At 34.0% G+C, this 25,599-nt stretch overlaps 1 protein-coding gene across 1 annotated transcript; it reads left to right on the top strand.

Moving 5' to 3' along the window:
* Positions 1–13,595: 13,595 nt before the first annotated feature.
* LOC101254175 (L-type lectin-domain containing receptor kinase VIII.2) lies at positions 13,596–16,383 on the top strand. Its single transcript, XM_004234989.5, has one exon. It carries the CDS (start codon positions 14,076–14,078, stop codon positions 16,065–16,067), a length of 1,992 nt encoding a protein of 663 aa, XP_004235037.1. The 5' UTR covers positions 13,596–14,075; the 3' UTR covers positions 16,068–16,383.
* The last annotated feature ends 9,216 nt before the right edge of the window (positions 16,384–25,599 follow it).

The raw sequence follows: 25,599 nt of genomic DNA, 5'->3' as shown, positions 1-25,599 counted from the left end.
TGTGTGAGAATTTATAATACTTCCGATTTTCTATTTAAGAATACTTAACCCATGTGTATAAATGAAAACTGTTGGGAAAATCTCCTGTATTTATACTACTCTCCAACTTATAAACAGATTTTTCTCTTTTATTTATGAATACTTAACCCATGTGTGTAAATGAAAACTGTTGGGAAAATCTCCTCTAGTAATACTTCTTTCCCTTGCAAAAAAATGATCATATTTTTTTTTAATTTGTTTAAAAAAGAATGACTTTTTTTTTTTGTTAACAATTATTTAACTTTAAATTTTCACGTGGTATATTTAATACCACAAGATTAAAGTACATTTTGATACATTTGATATAACTTCAATTTTGAACCACAAGAATAAAAAGTATTTTTCTTTTCTTAAACTCCGTTCTAAATCAAACTAGATTATTTTTTTAAAAAACGAAAGGAATACTACTTTCCATCTTATAAACTCACACCACGTGTACAAATTACTATTGTTAGATTCCATTTCATTGATTTTCCACATCCGTTTGACAGATTTGTTTTTTTATTATTTCTCCATTTTTGACACACCTGATTTAAAAATTATTATTGATATAATAACTTTATCATTTTACTCATATAATATGAAGAAGATAAATTTAAAACTTAAAAGTTATAAGAATTTTTAAATTTTTTTCAAAGTAATTAATTAAGAATCTAATAAATAAAAAAATAATTATTTCTTAATTTGTTAAAATGGACAAAAAAAATTAGACAAGTAATTAAAGTATAATATTTCTTTGTCTATTTTTATTTTTCCGTATGATATTATAATATTTAAGTTAGCTAATATTTAATACTCATTAGATTTTGAAAACAATTTAAGGATTAAATAATTAATGTTAAATACAAAATATATTTATAATGTTTTAGTATATTAAAATGATAATTTATTTTTAAAATAAAAGTAAATGAAGGAACGACCTGAAATATACTTCCTTCGTCCATTTTTATTTGTCACGACATATTTTTTAAAAGTCAATTTGATTAATTTTTAAAATCAAATTAAATTACATTAATTCAATATTTTAACCAAAAAATTTAGATATCCAATAACTATATAAAAAGTACTATAAATTGCAATTTTTCGCATATCAATATGATGAAAAATACATCTTAAAATGTTAATCGAAATTCTTATAGTTTGACTCTAAAAATAGAAATTATGACAAAAAATAATGGACGGAGGAAATATATATTTATAATAATAGCCTTATTATATGTGTTATTAGCGAAGTTGTGGTAGTTTTGAAGAAAAAGTTTACTATTTTAAGGTAAAATAAGGGTAAATAATAATTATTTTTTTGCTGAACTAATTATAAAGTTACGTATTTTGATTTTTTAAAGAAGAATTGACCAATATTTTGGGTTGAAAAATAAGACTTCCACAAAAAAGTCATTATTAGTTGTACCAAAAATTAAAAGAATTTTTATTGTTCTATGTAGGGATAATGCACAAGTATCTTTATATTTATGTTCGAAATTTCAATATATTTAGTTTTAACTTAATTTAGTAGCGGTGCAGTTTTTGTGTACACATATTTAAATCCAGATAGACAGCATTAAAGATATGTGTAACAGAATTCTGTTACACGTAACATTCCCTAATTAAACACAATTCTAAACACTTAACCAATACTATACTTGTGTCTTAATAAGTCCACCCTAATTAACTTTTACATGTTAAAATTTATGATTTAAATCCTTTTATGTTTTTTCCTTGTCCACAATTATTTGTCAGGATAAGATCATATACTTTTTTCAAGAAAAATTTAATATAAAGTATAACTTGACTAATATAATTCTACTATAGCAAGTATATCAAAAGCTTACATAACTTTTCAATTAAACAAAATGAACTAATTATTAAGGATATAATTGAAAATAATAATAATTAATTATTTCGTGATTAGTTAAATTAACAATTAATCTTAAATATCTATGTTTAGTATACCCCGTCAAACAATGGATGGAGAGAGAACTACTAAAATAAAAGTGGCACTTGTCAATTCGTACAAGTCTTTTATTTAATTGGCTATTTTCGACAAAACTTCTTTAAGTCAAACATCTTTATTTTAAATGTACATATTTTTAACTGATTTGTAAAAAGCGCTCGTTAAAAAAAATATTTTTTTAAAAAAAATAAATTTTGAAATCTTGATCAAAACGACTAGAAATAACACTTTGTCCATCCATTTATATCAAAAACGTATATGATAAGATTAAAAATAGGAAACGTAAACTTCATAAGCGGAACTTGGTTTTGTTTCTATTTTTAGAGGAGTTGTTGATCACTAAAGATTTCTCTTTCATGTGCTTTCTGATTTTCGTAAAATTAGTGCAAATAAATGTATCTACTTTTATTGCTGCTAAATATTAGATGTGAAATAAATATTTACTCAACACACTAATTAAAGTTGTATCCACAAATTTGAATTATTCACGGTTAATTCAATAAAACTATTAAGCTAATAATATTATTAATCTAAGGAAGTGAAGCTTATCACCATATTAAGGTGGGGGGGGGGGGGGGGGGTAAAAAGTAAAAATCAATAAAGATTAAAAAAATTCAAGTGAAACTAATGTCGTTTGAATAACTAAAGAGACACCCTTAAATTGTGAAAATAGGTAAAACCACTTACATCATTTTTATGACTATTATTTAAAAATACTATAGATATGATTTTTTATCATGTAAAATTGTATTGGATATAGTATCTTGTTGCTTTATATATATATATATATATATATATATATATATATATATATATATATATATATATATATATAAAGTGATTTATTTGTTTTTAAATTAGTCTTCAACACATCCAAGCATAACATTTTTTTTAGATGATTGAAATCTTCATATGGATTTTAATCATTTATGAAAAGGCAATATTCATTACATACAAAGATATCTCAATAAAAAATATTTTAATTAAAAACTTGTCCACTTCTTTACACAAAAAGATCCCGATTAAGATAGATACCACCAATATATATCCAAATACTAAAATTGGTACTACTACTAATAATAAAACAATTGATATAATTGAAAAGTAAAAACAAATTTAATCTTAGAATTCATCAATTCCAAAAAAAGAAAAATTTGCATTTTATAACTGTAATTCATCTAGCATAAATTTTTTAATCCTTCTGTTGATTCAGGGAAGGAAATTGCATTATTGATTTAAGAAGTTATATACTAGTACTGATAAAAACATTTACTGCAAAAAAATATAAAATAAAAGCAGAAAAAGAAAAGAAGAATACCTTTAGTGCAATTCCATTCAAGTGATTTGGCTTAACGCAACAAAATTTGGCTATTGAGTTATAATTATTTGTGTTATAGAAATGCATTTGGTATAAATTGTTTCACATCTACTTATAAACACCCCATATATAATAGCCTGAATTTATTCCCTAATAAATGATAGATTATATACTGATTTGTCTATGTGCATTAAAGTTCCTAACAAACTTATTCGTCGTTTACATTAAATATGTAATTTATTCTTTAATTTTTAAAGATTTGAAATAATACTACTAACATTCTATCAGGTGAGGTATTATGATAGCTTATAGCTTATCAAAATAAATTGTGATTTAGTGGTGAGACTGTCCAACTCTTAACTAGAGGGTTTGGCTTCGAACCTCTCATTTACCGCACACCCCTAATAATATTTTATTTAAAAATATTTTCTTCAAAAAAATATATTTCAAATAAATAAATTTCTTATTTATTCTATAGTTCTATATATAAAAGAATTTCAAAAATTGAAGGAATATTATATTGAAAGGATGAAATAATAAAATTACTTTTGTAAAATTTAGTGAAAGAGATAAATACAACTGCTTGGGTTTTCCATTAGCACAACGAGATATATATAGTTACATAATCACAGTGGGCGGAAGCCCAGTAAACAAAGTCTAAACCTAATCTCAATCAACACTCCTCCTCAAGTTGGAGCATGAACATCGTGAATGCCCAACTTGGATAAAAGAAACGAAAAACTAGGATGAGATAGAGGTTTAGTAAACAAATCAGCGCGCTGGAGGCGCGTGGGAACGTAGTGGGTCGAGAGCTCGTGACGGCGTACGCATTCGCGTACAATATGGCAATCAATGTCGACATGTTTCATCAGCTCGTGAAACACTGGATTAGCTGCAATATAAAGAGCAAATTGGTTATCACAATATAACCTCGGAAGTGAAGTAGCCGCGACTCCGATACATCCGAGGATATGCTGAATCCACCGAATTTCGTAACAAGTGTCAGCCATGGCCCGGTACTTAGCTTCTGCGGAAGAACGAGAGACTGTAGTCTGTTTCCGGTCTTCCAAGAAATGGGAGAGCCCCCCAACATAATAAAATAGCCGCTGACAGACTTTCTGGAGAGAGGACAAGTAGCCCAATCAGAATCACAATAGGCCAAAATCTGCAAATTACTATCAGCCCGGAGAAGAATGCCCTGACCCGGATGGCCCTTGAGGTAACGGAGCACGCGCATAGCAGCGTTGAGATGGTCAACTTTGGGCTCGTGCATAAACTGAGACAAGAGATGAACTGAATAGGCCAAGTCCGGGCGCGTAATCGTCATATAAATAAGACGGCCAACCAATCGACGATATTTGCCGGGATCGTGAATCGGCACACTGGTCGACGTGGCCAAGCCGTGACCAGGAGGCAGAGGGGTCACGGCCGGCTTACAGTCGGTGAGTCCGGCTTCCTGTAAAATTTCCAGTGCATATTTGCGTTGGCACAATACTAAACCAGTCGAAGAGCGGGCACATTCGATTCCCAGAAAATATTTTAAGTCCCAAATCCTTAAGCTGAAAACAATTGTGTAAATATTTTTTGAAGGAAACACATAAACTGGGGTTGTTACCTGTGACTAAGATGTCGTCGACATAAATTAAGATAGCCAAGAAGTCGGCGCCACGTCGAAAAATGAAGAGCGTATGATCCTTATGAGCATGTTTGAAACCATAACGCCTCAATGCAATTGTCAGATTCTCGAACCAGTTCCTGGGTGATTGTCGTAGACCATAGAGAGATTTTCTCAGTCGACATACTTTGTCGGGGCTTGCGTTAGAATAACAGGGTGGAAGCCGCATGTAGACCTCCTCAGTAAGGTCCCCGTGTAAAAAGGAGTTATTCACATCAAGTTGGTGAATTTCCCAATTCTTGGCTACGGCAACGGACAATAAGATTCGTACAGTTCCCATTCGGGCAACTGGAGCGAAAGTATCCGTATAATCTGTTCCGAATTTCTGATGATTTCCCAAAACAACTAATCGTGCCTTGTCCCGTTCTTTAGACCCATCAACGTGAAATTTAGTCTTGTACACCCATTGACACCCCAGAGCGCGCCTATTGACGAGAAGATCAGTCAACACCCAAGTCTGATTATTTTCCAAAGCCTGAATTTCTGTTTGCATAGCCTCCCTCCAATTGAAAAATTTAACAGCATCCCGAAAGGACTGGGGGACGTCTGTAGCAGAGATGGCAGCCAAGAAATCACGATACCTGTCATGTAATTTTTCATAATGAACGTAGTTAGTGATAGGGAACCATGTACCTGAACGAAGAGCAGTCGAAGGACTAGTAATGGGAGGTACAGAAGTAGCAGACTGGCACACATACTTAGAAAGGTAGCCAGGCGGATGACGAACACAACCCGAAGCCCAGGCAGGTGGCGGAACCACGCCCGGGTCGACGGGAGAGACAGTGGCCGTGGGCTCTGTGGCGGAGGTGGGTTCGGGCTTCTTCACCGCAATGGTGTTCGGCTGGGTAGTGGGGACAGCAGCCGGGTTGGGTGACGGGGTGGAGACAACAACGGGAAAGTCGGCGTGTTGGACCGGCGGTGTGTATGATGTGGACGGCGGGGTGGGTAGGAGTAGTCGCAAAAGGAAAAATCGTCTCGTCAAACACAATGTCACGCGTATGAAAGAAACGATGAGTCTCCAAATCGTACACCCGCCAACCTTTTGTCCCGGAAGGATAACCGAGGAACATACATTTGAGACTACGGGGTGCAAATTTTTTTGGTGGACGCTGGATGTTTCGGACAAAACACAGACTCCCGAAGACACGTAACTGGGAAATATCTGGTGGGGCTTTATTTAGTATTTCGAACAGAAACTTGCCACTGAGAAGGCGGCTAGGTGTGCGATTGATGAGATAAACTGCAGTACGTACACACTCCCACCAAAACTCGACGGGGAGGGACGCCTGGAACATTAAAGAGCGCGCCACGTTTAAGATGCGACGGTGTTTGCGCTCGACCAACCCATTTTGTTGGGGGGTTCCGACACATGATGTTTCGACAAGGGCGCCCACGCCGTGGTAAAACTGACAAAGGGGGGTATTATGAAATTCAGTACCATTGTCAGATCGAACAATTTTTATAGTTTTATGGTACTGAGTTTGGATCAAGGTAAAAAACTATTTTAAACAAGATGTGACCTCACTTTTATCACTTATTAGGTACACCCATACAGCTCGAGAGTGATCATCCATAATGGTCAAAAAATAATGTGACCCAGAACACAGACAGGTGGAGTAAGGACCCTACAAATCACAATGAATTAAATCAAAAATGGAAACAGCTTAATTAGAACTAGAAGAAAAACTTGAGCGAGTTTGCTTAGAATAAAAACAAATCTCACACGACTCTAATTGTTTAATATCTGAGAGGGATTTATTAAAAGGAGGGGAACATAAAATTGCAGGAGACGGATGACCAAGCCGCTTGTGCAACAACTCGACCAGGTCGACTCTAGAGGCTGACACGAAAGCTTGAGATTGGAACACGTACACCCCGTTACGAGCCGTACCCCGACCAATCTCCGTTGTCAAAATACGGTCCTGTAACACACAACAACAATCATCAAAAATCACACGACAATTGTTAAACTTAATCAGGCATCCAACAGAGATCAAGTTGCATTTCAAGGTAGGGACGAACAACACATTTCTCAAAATTAAATTGGCAGAAATCTGTACACTACCACAGTAATTGGCCATAACACGAGTGCCATCCAGGAGGCCAATAGCACACTTAGGGACAGACATAATATCATAAAGAGATGGAAAATTACCCGTCATGTGGTGTGAAACACCACTATCAATTAACCAATCGGGTGACAAAGCATGAACCGTACCCGTGTTATTGCCTGATTGTGCAGGAGTGTCGAGCATAGTCAACAGTCGGGTCATCTGCTCGGTCGACAGCCCGGGAAGGACCCCGCTTTGGCTGTTGCCGAACGCCGCTGCTGGTACGGGCATTGGACCATCGGCGTGTGCAGCCGTGTCGCCACCGCGACCTGCGGATTGCTCACGGCCAGGTGGGTCACGACCTCCTCGACCCCCGCGTCCGCCCCCACGACCCCCTCTTCCTCCATTGGGAATACCGACCAAAAGAAAACACCGTTCAGCAGAGTGACCAGTTTTCCCGCAATGGGTGCACTTGTATTTCGGGGGTGGTGTGGGTTGAGTTTCAACCGCGAATGCCAACCCATCGGTTCGATCATCACGGTTACGCACAATCGACTTGTGCTCTCCTCCTGAGAGACAAGATAGTAGGCTTCGTTGAGAACGTGAAGTGGGCGGGTGCCGAAGATTTGAGAACGAGTCGCCCCGAACTGAGCATCATCAAGCCCGAGGAGAAACGCCTGCGTCTTCTCCTCCTCAAATCGAAGAAGCATTTTGGCAGCCACATGACATATACACCCGCAAGTTGGATCAATCGAACCATACAATTGGTTCCAGACAGTGATGAACTGATTGTAGTACGAGACTGATACCATGTAAAATTTAGTGAAAGAGATAAATACAACTGCTTGGATTTTTCATTAGCACAACGAGATATATATAGTTACATAATCACAGTGGGCCGAAGCCCAGTAAACAAAGTCTAAACCTAATCTCAGTCAACAACTTTTTTATTTATAGTTTCTTAAAGAAGTGTGTAAAATCAATAATGGACAAGTATTATTAGAGGGAATATTCCAAGCATAGGATTATACACCAATATCATTTTATTTAAGGATATATATATATATATTGGAACAGTTAAGGAGGTATACTAATATTCTACCATTAGAAATACTTGATGCATAAAATTAAAAATAAAAGGTAACCCTTCGACTGCTATTTGATTAACACAAAGTTCCAATCCCACACATTGCAAATTCCATGAAAAACATGGAATTTGCTTGAAAATTTATTGGGATACATATTGCCTTGTATTTACTCAATTACTTAAGTACCTTTATCGAAGAAAATAATCTGCGTTTCATTAATATTTTTCAAAAAGTAATATGAGTATCAAATTACTATAAGGAGTAAGGACATATAATATTTAGTAATTTAGAATTTGTATAATTAAGTGCATAAATAATACATAAATACATATTTATTGTGAAAGATTATATTTAATTATAATAAGGTAATCTCGAGCAATATTCAACATTTATGTTATTTTCTTAAAAAAAACTTTTTAATTATTTTTTTTTAAAAAAATAATTATTGGAAAGGGGGATGAATGAATATGACAAGGTGAGATCAAATCTTAAGCCAACAAGATAAAAAATTATTAATCTAACTAATTGAATTATTAAAATTAATATATAATTAATTCTTGTATCACTAGCTGGCAGAAAAATTGAATAACAAAATGAAACTTATAGCAAACTCTTTGTCTATTTACTACAAAAGATCAAACAAATCAACAAGATTAATTCAAAAGAAATTGATACATCGACCCAAAATGTGCACTAGCCTTTCGTAAACTACTTATTTAAGTATTAACGTTTCAACATTACCAACAATTCTTGAATTTGCTTCTAGCTCGAAATAGTATTAAAGTATAATTGATAAAAATCACTAATTATTGAACTATCCACAAATTATATTGATGGGCCAAATTTATTTCTCGTTCTTGCCATTACATCTTATATTGAAGATATATACATTAGTTTTATGAAATATTTTTTACAAATTGTAGACTTGGGACAAATGCATAAAAACTTTATATCGTTAATACATATACATGTTATGTGTTTGAATATGAAGTTTCTATTAATCATATTAACTAATTAACATATAAATTTACTTTATTAAATCATGTAGTCATAATAAATTTTAATTTAATTTAATATAACATATTCGACGTATATAATTTTTATGTTTACTTCTAATTGTCATGACTTCTATTTTTAAAGTTAAATAATAAAACTTTGACTAATATTTTACAATATATTTTTCAACATATTGATATGAAAAAATGCAATATATATAGTACCTCTCCTATAGTTTTTGAATATCTAAATTTTTGTTCAAATATTGAATTAATATAATTTAATTTAATTTTAAAAATTAGTTAAATTAACTTTGATAAATAAAAGTAAACATAGAGAGTACATATCTAATGGTATCTTTGTTGCGTCTCTTTTTTTTTTTAGTTAAATGACTCATGGACGATTATATTCATATTTTGTTAAAACGCGTAAGTTATCATAGTCAATATATTTACTCTCCAATTAAATGGGCAAGTTACTCTAGAGCAAAAATTATATCACAATAGTATATATATATACTCATATAGTATTACAAATGAGTAATTTCTTAACAAGAAATCTTAGTGATATATATATATATATATATATCATCTTCAACTTCAACACCAACATTATTTTTTTCGATGGTATATATATATATCACTTTTATCCAGATAATTCAATAGGTTATTGAAATCCATTTTATTGTGGTAACCGAGATCATTAATCATGACATTGAGTTTATGAATGACATCATCATAAGTAGGTTCATTCAAATTCTCTCAGATTGCATTCTCCGAATGAATTTTATAGTGTCAAAAATACTTTGTTATTGTCTCTTGCTGAACATTTGTTGTACAAACAAGGATTGCAAAATTGATAACATCCAAACATTGATCTTTGCTGGATCAGTTTGTTCCACTTCATAACCTTCTATTATCCTACGTTAAAATTTGTTCGATGATGCATCTTGAAAGCTCTTATTATCATAACATCACAAGGTTTAATTAGTAACATACAATGATTTTGATGTATTCGTTGTACTTTGAGTATAATTTTTTTTTATGTGAAATCAATAAATATGATATATAAATTAGTAAGATACAATGATTGTGATATAATCATAATTAACCTTCACTAAATCTCAAACCATTCTTTAATTTGATAAATATTAATTTATCGATTAAATAATATCTCCGTAAAATAAAACAATTTCATGGTCCCACCTATATTAATTTATAGAGGTGTTACTCTATATGAGATGACTAATTTCATCATTGTGGTATAAATGGTGAGTTAAATTATATCAAATAAGGCAACAAACAAGATACAAATTTTTTATCCCATCACTATTTTCTTATGCCATCACTATTTATTTTTATATCTCAGACCAAATGATAAGTAGTTATATCTCATAATACTCCTATTGTTATACATATATATATACACACATACACACTATTATATACCATTTGTGTAATATCGATATATATTGAGAAATTTTCACATATAGCCACTTAAAAATAATTAATTACTCTCCATAGCTATAGTTTGATAATTACAATTCGTAGCTACATGTTATATGGAGGAGAGAGGCAAGCGAGACTGGGAGAGAGGGGCAAAAGAATAAGAGAAAGATGAATTTTATATGTATATTGTTTAGATAATTGTGTATTATACATATGTATTTGTATGTATGACAAGAGAGATTGGGAGAGGGACGAAAGAGACGAGCAAGACTGGGAGAGGGAGGAAGAGGCGAGCGAGATGGAGAGAGGGAGGAGAGAGGCGAGCGAGATGGAGAGAGGGAGGAGAGAGGTGAGCGAGAGAGGGCAGAGAGTGGGAGAGAGGTGAATTGTATATGGAGATAATTGTATATTATACATATGCATTTATATAAATGGCAAGCGAGACTGGGAGAGGGAGGAGAGAGGGCAAAGAGTGGGAGAGAGGTGAATTGTATATGTATATAGGTTAAGTAATTGTATATTATACATATGTATTTGTATATCCTCTCGAATTATACACATACAAACGTGACTAATGATACAAACTCGAAGTCAGCCCAAGTAATTAATGTATAATGTTACTCGCGAGTGATAATTATATTAAACTATAGCTATAATGAGTAATTAAATAATATAAATTTATTTAATCGTGTAATATTTTTCCTATATTATATAATACCTACAGGCATTCTATTGGTTTTATTTATTCATCAAATACATTTACATAAGAACCCTTTTTTTTTTGCTTGTGTGTGGTTGTCTGTTTTATATTTTAATTATTATTCACAGATAGCATACAAATTACAAAGTTGTATGAATTATGTCTACTATAGTTTAACCAATTGAAACATTATACGCATCCTCTTGTTAAAGATATTGATAAATATTTATTATATACAATTTATTATAAATTATAGTTAATTTTTAGAGAAAACATATAATTGTACCTCAAATTTGTAGTGATATATTTAGTTATACACTTCAAATTTTCGAATATTTATTTACTTCCTGTTTTAAGTTAGAGCAAGAGCATGTTTAGCTCAGCTTAAAAGCTGGTCAAACTAACTTAAAAGCTGATTTTTGACTTATTTAGTTGTTTGGCAATACTCAAAATAACTTATTTTGAGTTTTAAAAAAATTATTTTAAGCCAAAAGTTAAAAGTTGGGGTAGGGGTGCTTTTTTTTTTTTTTAGCTTATAAGCTGTTTTAAGTTGATCACATTTTTATCTTTTTGCCCTTCATATTTTTATACAATCTCCAAATTACCCACATAACCCTAATATCTCTTTCTTCCATTTTTCCCTTTTCACGCGTGGATGATAGACAATTACTATTACTAATGAATGAAAATAAAATAAATCTTGAATCTTTCAAGTGATCTATTCAAATTATATATTATTAAAATGTAAAATAAGTTACACATATAACTTAAATAAAAATTTATATTCCTCTTATAAATAATTTGTGATAATAAAGAAATATGTGAATGAAAGACAATTATTATTACCTATGGATGAAACTAAAATAAAATCTTAAATCGTTCTTTGATCTATTCAAATTATATATCTTTAAAATCTATAATAAGTTTATATTCCTCTTAGAAATAATTTGTGATGAGAAAGAAATATGAGAATAATAGCAAAATATAATTATTTATGGCTGTAAAATATAAATTAATTAACTTTTACTATGTGAACAACTTTTAAGGGTATTTCAGACATTTTGATTTAAAAAGCTGTTTATCAGCACTTATTTGCCAAACAGATCAACAACTTTTTTTTTAACTTCAGCACTTTTATCCAAACGCATAACTATTTATTTTAAAAATAAGTTTCAGCACTTTCAAAAATATTTTTTTAAAGCTGCTTTTATTAAGTCCATCCAAACGGGCCCTAAAACTAATACCCTCTAACAGATTATGTCCAGAAAAAGTTATATCGATTTTTGAAAAGTGCATAAAGTTTATACTAAAAATGGTCACAACTATACATATGTCATCTTCAAACTCGATTTAGAAAAATATAAGAAAAAGAAGGAAGAAGACTGAGGATAAATGAATAGAAAAACGGTGTCATACACGTATCAAATGTGTCGCATATATTGATTTGAAAAATAAATATTCATTCCACTCACTAAGTTATGAGAATAAATTTGAGGTGCTTTCTAATTTTAAAATGTAACATAAATCAAACAAAGTACTAATATTCTCTAATTTTACATTGTCAATGAGTAAAATTAAAACCTACTCATATCATTTTTTTAAGAATATAAATCTAATAAAAGATAGAAATGATCCATGTTTTAAAAGGCAGGGCGTGAGTAGGGGAGATAAAATCACATCCAATCCGATCCAGCGCATTTTTGTTTGGATTGGCTATTGACTTGCCCATTTACTAGTTTCATCTATTTCAATTCAACTTATTCAGTCCATTAAAAATTGGATTCATATCTAACTCAAATTCCATTGATTTTTGAGAAGTTTTGTCATTTTTTTTAATTTTATATATTAATATAGTTATAATAATGAAAAAACAATAATTTTATTAGGTACTAAAAGCTTATAAAGTAACAAATAAAACTATTAAAAAAATTTAATAAAAATTAGAAGGGTTGAGTTATGACCCGTTACCTAATCCGTTTCGACCCAACTCATTTTGGCCCAAACAAATTTAAATTTATTTGGAATTTGATTCGTTTATGGTTTTGACCCATTTTGATGCGTCCAAATTTAAATTCAACCCGTCCAATTGACTCCTAGTGTCTGAGACATGTTATAATTATTTCTCCAAAAACTTCATTGTCCGTTTTCCCATTTGATATATTTCGTAAATAGATTCATCAAAACTGTGTTTTTTTTTTCCATAATCGATTCGACCATTAGTTTGGTTATATACATTATATCTTCAAAAAATTGGGTACGATTTTTTCGTGTTTCAATCTGCTTCCATGTCCATATCTTAGGACTTGGGCTAACAAATTTTGGCCAACTCATCAGTCATCACTTTATAATTTTGTTTTACTCCAGATATGGTTCATGATTTTATCAATTATTGGTACCTAAATACATCAATTATGCAATTAACAATTATTAGTGGTGCTAATAATTTGAGTTAAATATTCCGTGTGGATATTAATCTTCATGTGAAATTGTGGAGGTTGATAATAGAAACTTATTTTAAGACGTGGATGGTTGGGTAAAGTCTGTGTCATATTTATTATCAATAATATAGCCAATTTAGCATAATATGTGTCTCTAGTCCCCTCAATCATTAAAGCATTATAATTTACATTCCATCTGAATTACTATATTTTGTTTACTGAAATTGAAATAGGACAAAAGAATTGCATTATGTAAGTGAGTTCTCTTTTATTTGGAAGAAAGTGAAATGAAGTTATCTGTAGACCACATCCTTATGTACAACCTTGAGAATTGATGATATAATTCAAATCCCAAAAAAACTTAGCACATCATGGATTGTTTTTTCTGGTTTTTCTTTTCCTTTGCCATATTAGTTAATAGTTATTTAGGTTCGTCCATGGACGGACCTTCAATTAATGTGACGAAGCATATCTCTTTTCGAGATTTCAGTTCTATTAATCCGAGATTGAAGCAAGATCTTACACTTGTTGGTAGTGTTATCGTCTCGGATGAAAAAAAATCCGTTCAAATTCCTGATCCTGAGCGAGAAGGTGATGATCTAAAGCATCTAGTAGGACGAGCTATATATTCTTCACCTATCCGTTTGTTTGATCCTCAGACTCAAACACCGGCTTCTTTTGAAACGACTTTCTCGTTTCAATTTGAAGTGAAGTCCTATTCAGGCAATGAGGCGTCAGATCAGGGGAAATATGTAGGTGGTAGTGGTCTTACTTTTATAATCGTCCCGGATGAATTAACTGTTGGCCGTGCTGGTCCGTGGCTTGGGATGCTGAACGATTTGTGCGATGAGGATTATAAAACAGTAGCTATTGAGTTTGATACACGGAAGAACCCTGAATTTGGTGACCCAAATGATAATCACTTGGGCATTAATTTGGGTAGCATAGTTTCAACTGCAGCGATTAATGCTTCTGACGCTGGAGTTCAATTGAATGACGGATCAGTTCACAGAGTTTGGATATCTTACGATGGGCGAAAGCGATTTGTTGAAATTCGTCTTGCACCTGATGGCAGAGGATATCCTTCTAAACCAGTTTACTCTGGTTTACTTGATCTTTCACCTTACTTGAATGAGTATATGTTTGTTGGATTTTCAGCTGCTACTGGAAACCATACACAAATCCACAACATTTTGTCATGGAATTTCACCTCAATTAGTCAAGCTTCGCTTCGAATTCCTTCAACAGAGACATGCCAGAACAAAATCATGCTTCAAAATAGCACACAATCTGAAAATGATCATCGGAAAACGCCTAATAGTTTCTTTATTTTCCTTGCTGTTGTCATTCTTCTGGTAATCGTTCTTATTAACCTCTATTTCAGTAGCTACAAGCGAGATAGCAATTCTGACGAAGCATTCCCTCTGCCTGAGAAAAAGCAGAGACCACGGCCACCAAACAAGGCACGCCGCTTCACAATAGCTGAGATCTCCATCGCAACAAGGAATTTCAGCGAGTTACAAATATTAGGCAGTGATGAGAAGAGCATTACGTATAAGGCCACGATACTAAACGGGTGCAACGTTGTTGTAAAACGATTTTTAACTCAATTTTTCAACACACACGGGTTTGAAAAGCGTCAATTTCACAAGGAAATCAAGGCTATCACCAGAATTCGTCACCCGAATTTGGTCCCGATTAGAGGTTGGTGCTATGACAACCAAGAAACAATAGTTGTGTACGATTTCATCCCAAATGGAAGCCTCGATAAGTGGCTGTTTGGCGTTGGCGTCTTGCCTTGGACGAGGCGTTTTAAGGTCCTTAAAGATTTAGCAGATTCTCTTGTCTACCTTCATTCAAAGCAACTCGCTCACAAAAACGTTAAAAGTAGCAGTGTGTTTCTTGACGTGAGCTTCAGAGCAGTAGTTGGTGATTTCGGGTTTGTGCTTACTTCAGCCGGGTCAACCCGGTTTGAGGCCATGGTGAGTCAGACAGCTGATGTGTTCGAGTTCGGAGTAGTCGTGCTTGAGATCATTGCGGGTCGGAGCAGGAAGTCCAACCCGGGAGAACGGGACTTATTGGATCTTGCATGGGCAATGCATGAGGTACAACAGAAGGAAACTCTAGTGGATCGTAGAATGGGCGCGGTCGTGAACCTGGAGCAGGCGATTCGGGCATTGGATATCGGGTTGCTCTGTACGTTGAACGAGAACAAAGGAAGGCCTACTATGGAAGAAGTGGTGGAGTTCCTAAACATGGAGAAACCGATACCAGAGTTGCCATCGGGTCGACCCGTTTGTTTGTTCCCGTACAGCAGCACCACAGGCTTATGCAGCGGGTACGCTTGTACAACATTCAAATGAAGCCACGTGTCTTGTTGATCAAAGCAGCCAATTGGTTGTTCACGTTCCACGTAAGCGGCAATCATTCTTATCTGTTATGCTAAGAAATAATGACAGGGAAGCACATGTATATGCTATGTGACGTTATTTTCATGACATAGACAACTATTGCCTCGTCTGTGGTCGGAGTTTAATATCAGAACAACTCCTATAAAAGATTTGAAATTATTGTAGATTATATGTACTGCAATTCAATTTTTCTATATATATATATATATATATATATAAATTGTATGTAATCTTAATTTATTTCATTATGATTGTGGTTTAGTAAAAACAACACAGAAGTGGAATTAGTAGGATATTTGTGATATACATACAGAGTGAATGAACAAAAACAAAACCTAATTATACTAATACATCCACCGACACTTTTTATAAATAAGAACTAATTTCTTCTAATTGTTGATAATTGAAAAGATGAGTGAGTCTGTTGAATTGGGATACGGATGTTAATTAGGCGCATATTTGATTTAATTATATGGATGAGACAGTGTCGTCCTAGCTGTGTTTTTGGTCCTCTCAGGACTTGGCTCTGCTGAGACAAGCGTGGAGCGAGCAAGTAGGGGGAGTTTTTTTTCTTCTTAGTTTCGCTTCTCAGAATCATTTATCGCGCAGTGGCGAAATCAGAAATTTCGTTATGAATATACAAGATTTAATATATATTTACAATAAGAATTTTTTTACCTGTATGTTTTGAACAATTTTCTATATAATATAATTTTTCGATAAATGGTGCCAGATTGACAGCCCTAAACTATATATGGCAACGCTATTGAACAAGCGAATACAAGATTCAAATTTTATGACTTCAAACTTTTAAAATTTTCTTACTGAATTATTATATTTTTAAAATTATGATTCATATTTTCTGATTTTGTTGTTATTTTTTTTTTAATATTCTACATTAAATAAAAATAGATTCAAAGAACTCGCTATGATCCATGCCTGGCGATAAACATGGCTTAGGTGAGTAGTCTTTCATGTATGCTAATTAGGAGCCGGTGCACATGGGGGTAGTCTTTAATTACATAAGTTAAGTGCTGTATTTGGGATCTCTATATTTCTATTGACTGTTATACATTCTAATTAGAGTTTATTTATTTTTTAGTACAATAGATTCTAGTTTGAGATGAGTGATTAATGATACTATCGTTAAAAATATTATATTTGATGTAAAAATTCATATTTTTAGCTCTTTACAAACTCAATGATATATATATATATATATATATATATATATATATATATATATATATATATATATATATATATATTCCTAATCCACCATGAATAGTTTATTTTTGAAGTTGTTAGAAGTATAACAGCAAGCTATTATTGTTTATTGTTTAATGTTACTATGTACCATAAGCTATTTACACAAAATTCTAATCTGTTCTAAGTTGACGATTAATGGTAAAATTATTTATTATGTAATTTATTTTGAATCGTTTAGTAATTTATTTTGAACTGATATTCGACAAAGGCTAATGCAAAGCACGGACCTTATACAATTGTTACATTGCATAGTTTATATAAAAATTACTAACATTATGTATGAAATATGAAATTAGAGTTAATTTATATATTGAAAATGTAAAAAGTATTTACAATGTAGGAATTAATTCAAAGGTAATTGGTAATACGCCTATTTCACAATATTAATAATATACTCGATATGTTAAACAAGTTATGTGTTAAGGGTCCAGCCCATTGATGGGTGGCCCATATATTTTGGGCTTTGTTGACTTCTTCTAGAAGTCTTGGGCAGCTGATGTTGGGGCTGAGTTTTTTTTTTTGGAAGAGAAAAAAGAAATAGAGAGAGGGTTTGAGAGAGAAAAGGGTTGCTGGTTTTTCTGGACAGCGAGACAAAATTTCAGCTTGCAAGAGATCCGACCGTTGGATCGTTCTGAAATTTTCACAGCTGGTTCACAACACATAGCACTACATCTTGACCGTTCAGATCGTCAATCGGAGTTCTTGATCGTCTTTTATCGCAGCTGGCGTAACCTGCATTTTTTTGGTGATATTTCTCAATTTCTCTTCTCTTTTGTGTTGGCTCTTATGTATGTTGTTGTTGGTGGGCTGTGACATCCTTGTAGACTGATTTGGGTGCTTTTACCCTCAATTTGCATAATAAGAGAAGAAGAAGGGTGAACTCCTTCAAGTCCCGTGGTTTTTATCCTTCATACCAAAGGGGTTTTCCACGTATAAATCTTGTGTGTCACTTGCGTATTTATAATTCATATTTGCTTGTGATTCAATTGATGTGTTGCTGATTTGAGCTTGGTTAATATAGTGGTGAATTTCTTTTGGTAAATTGGTGAAGTATATTTGGTTGATTGTCTTGAAGTCGATCCTTGTAGGTGTTGTATCCTACTTGTGTTGTTTTGTGACTCCCCTCACAATTGGTATCAGAGCTGAGTGTTAAACCATAGACATGGAGCATGGAAATAACTCTATGGTTAAACTGACATCAACCAATTATTCCATTTGGCGTCCGATGATGGAAGATTTGCTATATTGCAAGGATTTGTTTGATCCAATTGATGTGGATAAAACAAAGAAAGATGACCAGCCCACTAAGCCAGAGAAGATGACAGAAAAAGAATGGAAAAAGCTGAAGAGAAAGACCTTGGGGACAATCAGACAGTGGATTGATATTAGCATATTCAATCATGTATCCCAGGAGACTGAGCCGCTTGAGCTATGGAGAAAATTGGAGGGTCTTTATGAGAGGAAGACCGCTCATAACAAGGCCTCGTTGATTAAGAGGCTTGTTAATCTCAAGTTGAAGCCAGGGAAGTCTGTTTCTGAGCATCTTAGCGACTTTCAAGATATTATTAACAAGTTGACTGTTATGAAAATTGTCCTTGATGATGAGTTGCAGGCTTTATTCCTCTTGAGTTCTTTGCCAGACAGTTGGGAAACTTTGGTTGTGTCCATCAGCAACTCAGCTCCAGATGGTACGCTTTCATTGGATGTCATCAAAGAGAGCATGTTCAATGAAGAGCTTAGAAGAAAGGAGATGGGTGTTGATATTTCGCAGGCACTTGTGGTAGAGAATAGAGGAAGAAGCAAGAGTAGAGGTCCCAAAGGGCGTGGCAAGTCAAAGTATAGGTCAAAGTCCAAGGATGGGAGAGAACCTACGATATGCCACTATTGTAGCAAGCCTGGCCACATTCAAAAGTTTTGCTACAAGTTGAAAAGAGACCAGCAAAATAAGAAAAATGACCATCATAAAGAGGGTGATGACAAGAATACAGCTGCTACAACTTCTAGTTCTGATGATCGTGTTTCTTTGATATGTGCTACTGGAGAATGTTGTCATGTTGATAGTTCTGACACTGAATGGCTTATTGATACAGGAGCTTCCAATCATTGTGTTCCTAATAAGGAGTACTTTATTGACTACCGAGCTGGAGATTTTGGTAGTGTGAAGATGGGGAACCAGAGCTCAGCAAGTATTGTTGGCATTGGAGATATTCGAGTCCAAACCAATGTAGGGTGCTATTTGACGTTGAGAGATGTTCGCCACATTCCAGATTTACGCCTCAATTTATTGTCTGCTAACGTACTTGATGAAGAGGGTTACAAGCACACTTTTGGTGAGGGTAAATGGAAATTGTCTAAGGGTTCCTTGACTGTTGCTCGTGGCAAGCTTTGTTGCACCTTGTATAAGACACATTTGAAAGTGTGTAGTGGTGAGTTGAATGCTATTGAGGAGAAAACATCTCCTAACTTATGGCACCGAAGATTGGGGCATGTTAGTGAGAAGGGTATAAAGCTGTTGGCCGGTAAGTCTCTTATTCCTGCTGATGTTACTATTTCACTTGACCCTTGTGATCATTGTTTAGCAGGAAAGCAACACAGAGTTTCTTTTCCGAGGACATCTACAAGAAAGAAAGTGAAGTTAGAGTTGGTTTACTCTGATGTGTGTGGTCCCATAGAGGTGGAATCACTTGGTGGTAACAAATACTTTGTTACTTTTATTGATGATGCTACTCGGAGAACTTGGGTTTATATGATGAAGCACAAAAGTGAGGTGTTCGGTATCTTCAAGAAGTTTCATGCAATGGTTGAAAGGGAGACAGATTGCAAACTGAAGCGTCTTCGAACTGATAATGGAGGTGAATACACTTCAAATGAGTTTAAAGCATATTGCTCAAGATATGGCATTCGACATGAGAGAACAGAACCGAGTACCCCACAACACAATGGCGTTGCCGAGAGGATGAACAGAACCATTATTGAGAAAGTGAGATGCATGCTTAGAATGTCCAATCTTCCTAAGTCATTTTGGGGTGAAACAGTTGGAACTGCTGTGTATTTGATAAATAGAGCACCATCAGTTCCTTTGGAGTTTGATATTCCCGAGAGAGTTTGGTTTAGGAAAGACCCCTCTTATTCTCACTTGAGGGTGTTTGGATGCAAGGCTTTTATGCATGTGCCGAAGGAACATAGATTGAAGCTTGATTTCAAGACTTCTCCTTGTGTGTTTGTTGGATATGGTGATGAAGAGTTTGGTTACAGACTTTATGATCCAGCAAAGCAAAAAGTTGTGAGAAGTAGAGATGTTGTCTTTTATGAGCACGAGATGGGTTTTCATCTCTTGGGTGCTGATAAGACTTATTATTCTAATTTCTCTCATGATGTCATTGATATGCCCATGCCTCATGTTTCTGCTTCAGATGATCAATTAACAGGTGATGCTCCAGAGTATGGTCATGAAATTGCTCATGAACATGACCATATTGAAGAGGTACAACTTGATGTTGTTGTACCACAACCTGATGATGAAGCTGTAGATGTTCAACATGGAGAGTCTTCCAATCAGGGGGAGAAATCCAGCCCACAGGTAGAAGAGCCAACACTTAGAAAATCGACCAGAGTTCGTCAACCTTCAAGACTTTACCAAGTTCAGAATACATCCTAATCACTGATGAGGGGGAGCCTGAAAGCCTTCAAGAGGTCTTGTCACACTCAGACAAAGACCATTGGCTCAAGGCTATGCAAGAGGAGATGGATTCTTTGAAGAAGAATGAAACCTATGACTTGGTGAAGCCTCCAAAAGGGAAGAAAGTCTTGAAGAACAGGTGGTTGTTTAAGAACAAGAAAGTTGACAACAAGCTAGTGAAGCGGAAGGCAAGATTAGTGGTGAAGGGATGCCATCAGAAAAAGGGCATCGACTTCGATGAGATTTTTGCACCGGTGGTGAAGATGACTTCCATTCGTATGATTTTGGGACTAGCTGCCTGTTTGAATCTTGAACTTGAACAACTTGATGTTAAAACTGCTTTCTTACATGGTGATTTGCATGAGGAGATTTACATGGAGCAGCCGGAAGGATTTGAAGTTAAGGGAAAAGAGAATTTTGTTTGCAAGTTGAAAAAGAGTCTCTATGGACTCAAGCAAGCACCAAGGCAATGGTATCACAAGTTTGATTCCTTCATGAGTAGTAATGAGTACAAGCGGACTACTGCAGATCCTTGTGTGTATTTTAGAAAATTCTCTGAAGGTAACTTCATTATCCTTTGCTTGTATGTTGATGATATGTTGATTGTGGGACAAGATGTTGAGATGATTTGCAGGTTAAAAGAGGATTTGTCAAAGTCCTTTGATATGAAAGATTTGGGTCCTGCGAAGCAAATTCTTGGTATGGAAATTGCTCGTGATAGAAAAGCTGGTAAGCTTTGGTTGTCACAAGAAAAGTATATTGAACGGGTGCTTGAAAGGTTCAATATGAAGAATGCCAAGCAAGTTAATACACCACTTGCAGCCCATTTCAAGTTGAGCAAGCGTTGTTGTCCTACAACCGAGAAAGAAAAGGAAAGTATGTCTCATATTCCTTACTCCTCTGCTGTTGGTTCATTGATGTATGCCATGGTGTGTACAAGACCGGATATAGCACATGCTGTTGGATTGGTTAGCAGATACTTGGCAAATCCGAGCAAGGTTCATTGGGAAGCTGTAAAGTGGATCTTAAGATATTTGCGAGGCACATCAAATCTGAGTTTGTGTTTTGGAGGCGGTGAGCCTATTCTTGAGGGATTTACGGATGCTGACATGGCTGGAGATCTTGATAACCGGAAGTCTACCTCGGGTTACTTGTTCAAATTTGCAGGGGGAGCCATTTCATGGCAATCCAAGCTACAGAAGTGTGTAGCGTTGTCTACAACCGAGGCAGAATATATAGCAGCAGTGGAAGCAAGCAAAGAAATGCTTTGGTTAAAGCGTTTCCTTCAAGAGTTAGGTTTGAAGCAAAGCGAGTATGTTGTGTTTTGTGATAGTCAAAGTGCTATGGACTTGAGCAAAAACAGCATGTACCATGCTCGCACAAAGCATATTGATGTGAGATATCATTGGTTGCGTGTTGTCATTGAAGAGCAACTAATGAAGTTGAAGAAGATTCACACCAACAAGAATGGTGCTGATATGTTGACAAAGGTGGTCCCTCGAAGCAAGCTTGAATTTTGTTCCAAGCTTGCAGGTATGTCTTCTTGATGACCTTTTATGTTTGGTCTCCCCGAACTGGGCTGGAGGGGGAGATTGTTAAGGGTCCAGCCCATTGATGGGTGGCCCATATATTTTGGACTTTGTTGACTTCTTCTAGAAGTCTTGGGCAGCTGATGTTGGGGCTGGGTTTTTTTTTTTGGAAGAGAAAAAAGAAATAGAGAGAGGGTTTGAGAGAGAAAAGGGTTGCTGATTTTTCTGGACAGCGAGACAAAATTTTAGCTTGCAAGAGATCCGACCGTTGGATCGTTCTGAAATTTTCACAGCTGGTTCACAACACATAGCACTACATCTTGACCGTTCAGATCGTCAATCGGAGTTCTTGATCGTCTGTTATCGCAGCTGGCGTAACCTGCATTTTTTTGGTGATATTTCTCAATTTCTCTTCTCTTTTGTGTTGGCTCTTATGTATGTTGTTGTTGGTGGGCTGTGACATCCTTGTAGACTGATTTGGGTGTTTTTACCCTCAATTTGCATAATAAGAGAAGAAGAAGGGTGGACTCTTTCAAGTCCCGTGGTTTTTATCCTTCATACCGAAGGGGTTTTCCACGTATAAATCTTGTGTGTCACTTGCGTATTTATAATTCATATTTGCTTGTGATTCAATTGATGTGTTGCTGATTTGAGCTTGGTTAATATAGTGGTGAATTTCTTTTGGTAAATTGATGAAATATATTTGGTTGATTGTCTTGAAGTCGATCCTTGTAGGTGTTGTATCCTACTTGTGTTGTTTTGTGACTCCCCTCACATTATGATACTGGTCAAGCTGGAAAAAAATATCAATAAAATGATGTGAAGAAGAGATGGATCTTTAATTAAGGACCCCATCTTTAAAACTTACGAATTAGACCGCAATGACGGAGACTTCGATAGACACCAAAGTAATGTGTGCAAATTGCAATGACTAACATGAAGTGGCAAACTAGAACAAGGCAAAATAAGGACGTGATGTGGCAACACTTGAGCCTAAAGATTTTACTTTTAAAAAAATAAAAAAATTCCGCTTAGCTCCCATGTATACTTAGTTCTTATCTGATTATAGATTCTAAATTTGAAATTTTAAACTTTTTGAATTTATGTTGTTTTTAACATACAATTGTGTTTGAATATGCATTTTATTTGAAATTATTTTCTTTCTATAATTTTATTAGTGGAGGTGAGATTTCCCTCAAAAGACATTTCTTTTTTCACAATATGATAATCAAATAGATATTTGAAATAATTTTTTAAAATTTAAACCCAAATTCAACACTGGCTTAATTTCTCGCTGCAATTTCCATTCGAATATCCAAAAAATGTTCGCAAAAAGAGCAAATAATTGGTCATTGGCAATAATAGTTTGCATACAATTAGAGTCAAAGTATGTAACATACTATTACATATCCCTTTGTTGTCTCTGGTTCTATAAATTATTATTAACCTGATATTATCAATGAAAGAAAATACTCGCCAACAAAAATGTCTCTAACTAATTAAAGAATTCTTTTAATCGTGATTTTTGTAAGATCAAATATTAATCCTAATGTTCAGGTGTAGTTGTTCGATTATCACCGAGTCATTATATTGGTGAAATTTCTTTTCACTTTATTAAATTAAGTGGAAAAGGGTCAAAAATATTTTTGAACTATCAGAAATAGTTTAAATATATCCTTCAAGTATATTTTGGTTCAAATATATTTTTATCGTCAAACTATAGCGTCAAAAATATCCTTCTCATTGACATAATTAATTAAATGCTACTAAGATGCCATGTGGATGTCACATGACATGCCACATAAGTCAATAGAGTTCCACTCATGTCACGTAGACTAATAAACTTATTTCTAATTTCCCCCAATTTTCTTCATTTACCGTAGAATTTAGAAACGATTTCGCTGAAGAACATAGAACCTCTTTTCCTCATTTCTCCATTTCCTTAGAACGATTTCACAAAATACATAAATTCTAAGGGAAAGGGTTCTATGTTCTTCAGTGAAATCTTTTTTAAATTCTGAGGGAAATAGAAAAAATTGGGGAAATTAAGGATAAGTTTATTTTCTACGTGGCATGAATGGAACTCTGTTGGCTTATGTGACATGTCATATAGTATCCACATGGCATCCAAGTGGCGCTTAACAGATCCTGTTTATGAGAAGGGTATATTTGAACCGAAATATAGTTCCAGAATATGTTTGAGCTATTTTAAATAATTTAAAAGTATTCTTAACCCTTTTCCGTTAAATTAAGATTGAACATGATTTGTCGGATCATATCTCATATTTATTCTTATATATTGTACATAAATCCATATATATCTTATATTGATAAATCAATCAAAACGTTAGTGTAAACATTTTAATATTATCATATTAATTCAACATTTTTTCATGTAACTAGTTTTTTATCTAGATGAAGGCTTAAAAGACATAAAATTTTTCTTAGAAGGTGGCTAGGAATTTTAGACGCTCTATAGGTGTATCGGATTTTAAATTGTTAATAATATTTTATGATTAAAAAAAAATGCACAATAATTTGCACCTTCAACTTGATACATTAACAATTATCTTTTGTTATTGAAGCAACCTTTATTTCGTTGCTCCAACGTTAGGCATTTGTGCCTAATTACTTACTTGTGATAATCATTGTCCTTGGGCATTATTATCCTTTATTTGATGGTTACAAAACGTTGGTTCATTGGAGTTTACTGTTGGTGGCAGAAGCTGGTCAACCATGACAGCTTATTCTTTTTATTCAATCTCCGTTATCTCAATTTTTTATTTTTTCATTATATCTTATAATATATAAGTTATTTATTTTCTATATTTACTATTTTTATTATCTTCTAATTCGTCGTTAGGAAGACTTTTTAACTATATAATGGTGATTTTCATTTTGATTTGAAGCAGATAAGAAAATATAATGTACATAAAAGTTAGTCAAAAAGAGAGTTTATTAATTGAAAGGGGGTATTGTTATTATTGTAGAACTTTAGACTCAACTT

The sequence above is a fragment of the Solanum lycopersicum genome, chromosome 3 (assembly GCF_036512215.1).
Source record: "Solanum lycopersicum chromosome 3, SLM_r2.1".
NCBI classification, from domain to species: domain Eukaryota; kingdom Viridiplantae; phylum Streptophyta; class Magnoliopsida; order Solanales; family Solanaceae; genus Solanum; species Solanum lycopersicum.
Note: the sequence above shows the minus strand (reverse complement) of the source record. Positions and strands in the feature narration are given on the sequence as shown.

Excerpts from the sequence above, each read along its gene's own strand:
- LOC101254175 (XM_004234989.5), top strand. The coding sequence starts at position 14,076 with ATGGATTGTTTTTTCTGGTTTTTCTTTTCCTTTGCCATATTAGTTAAT.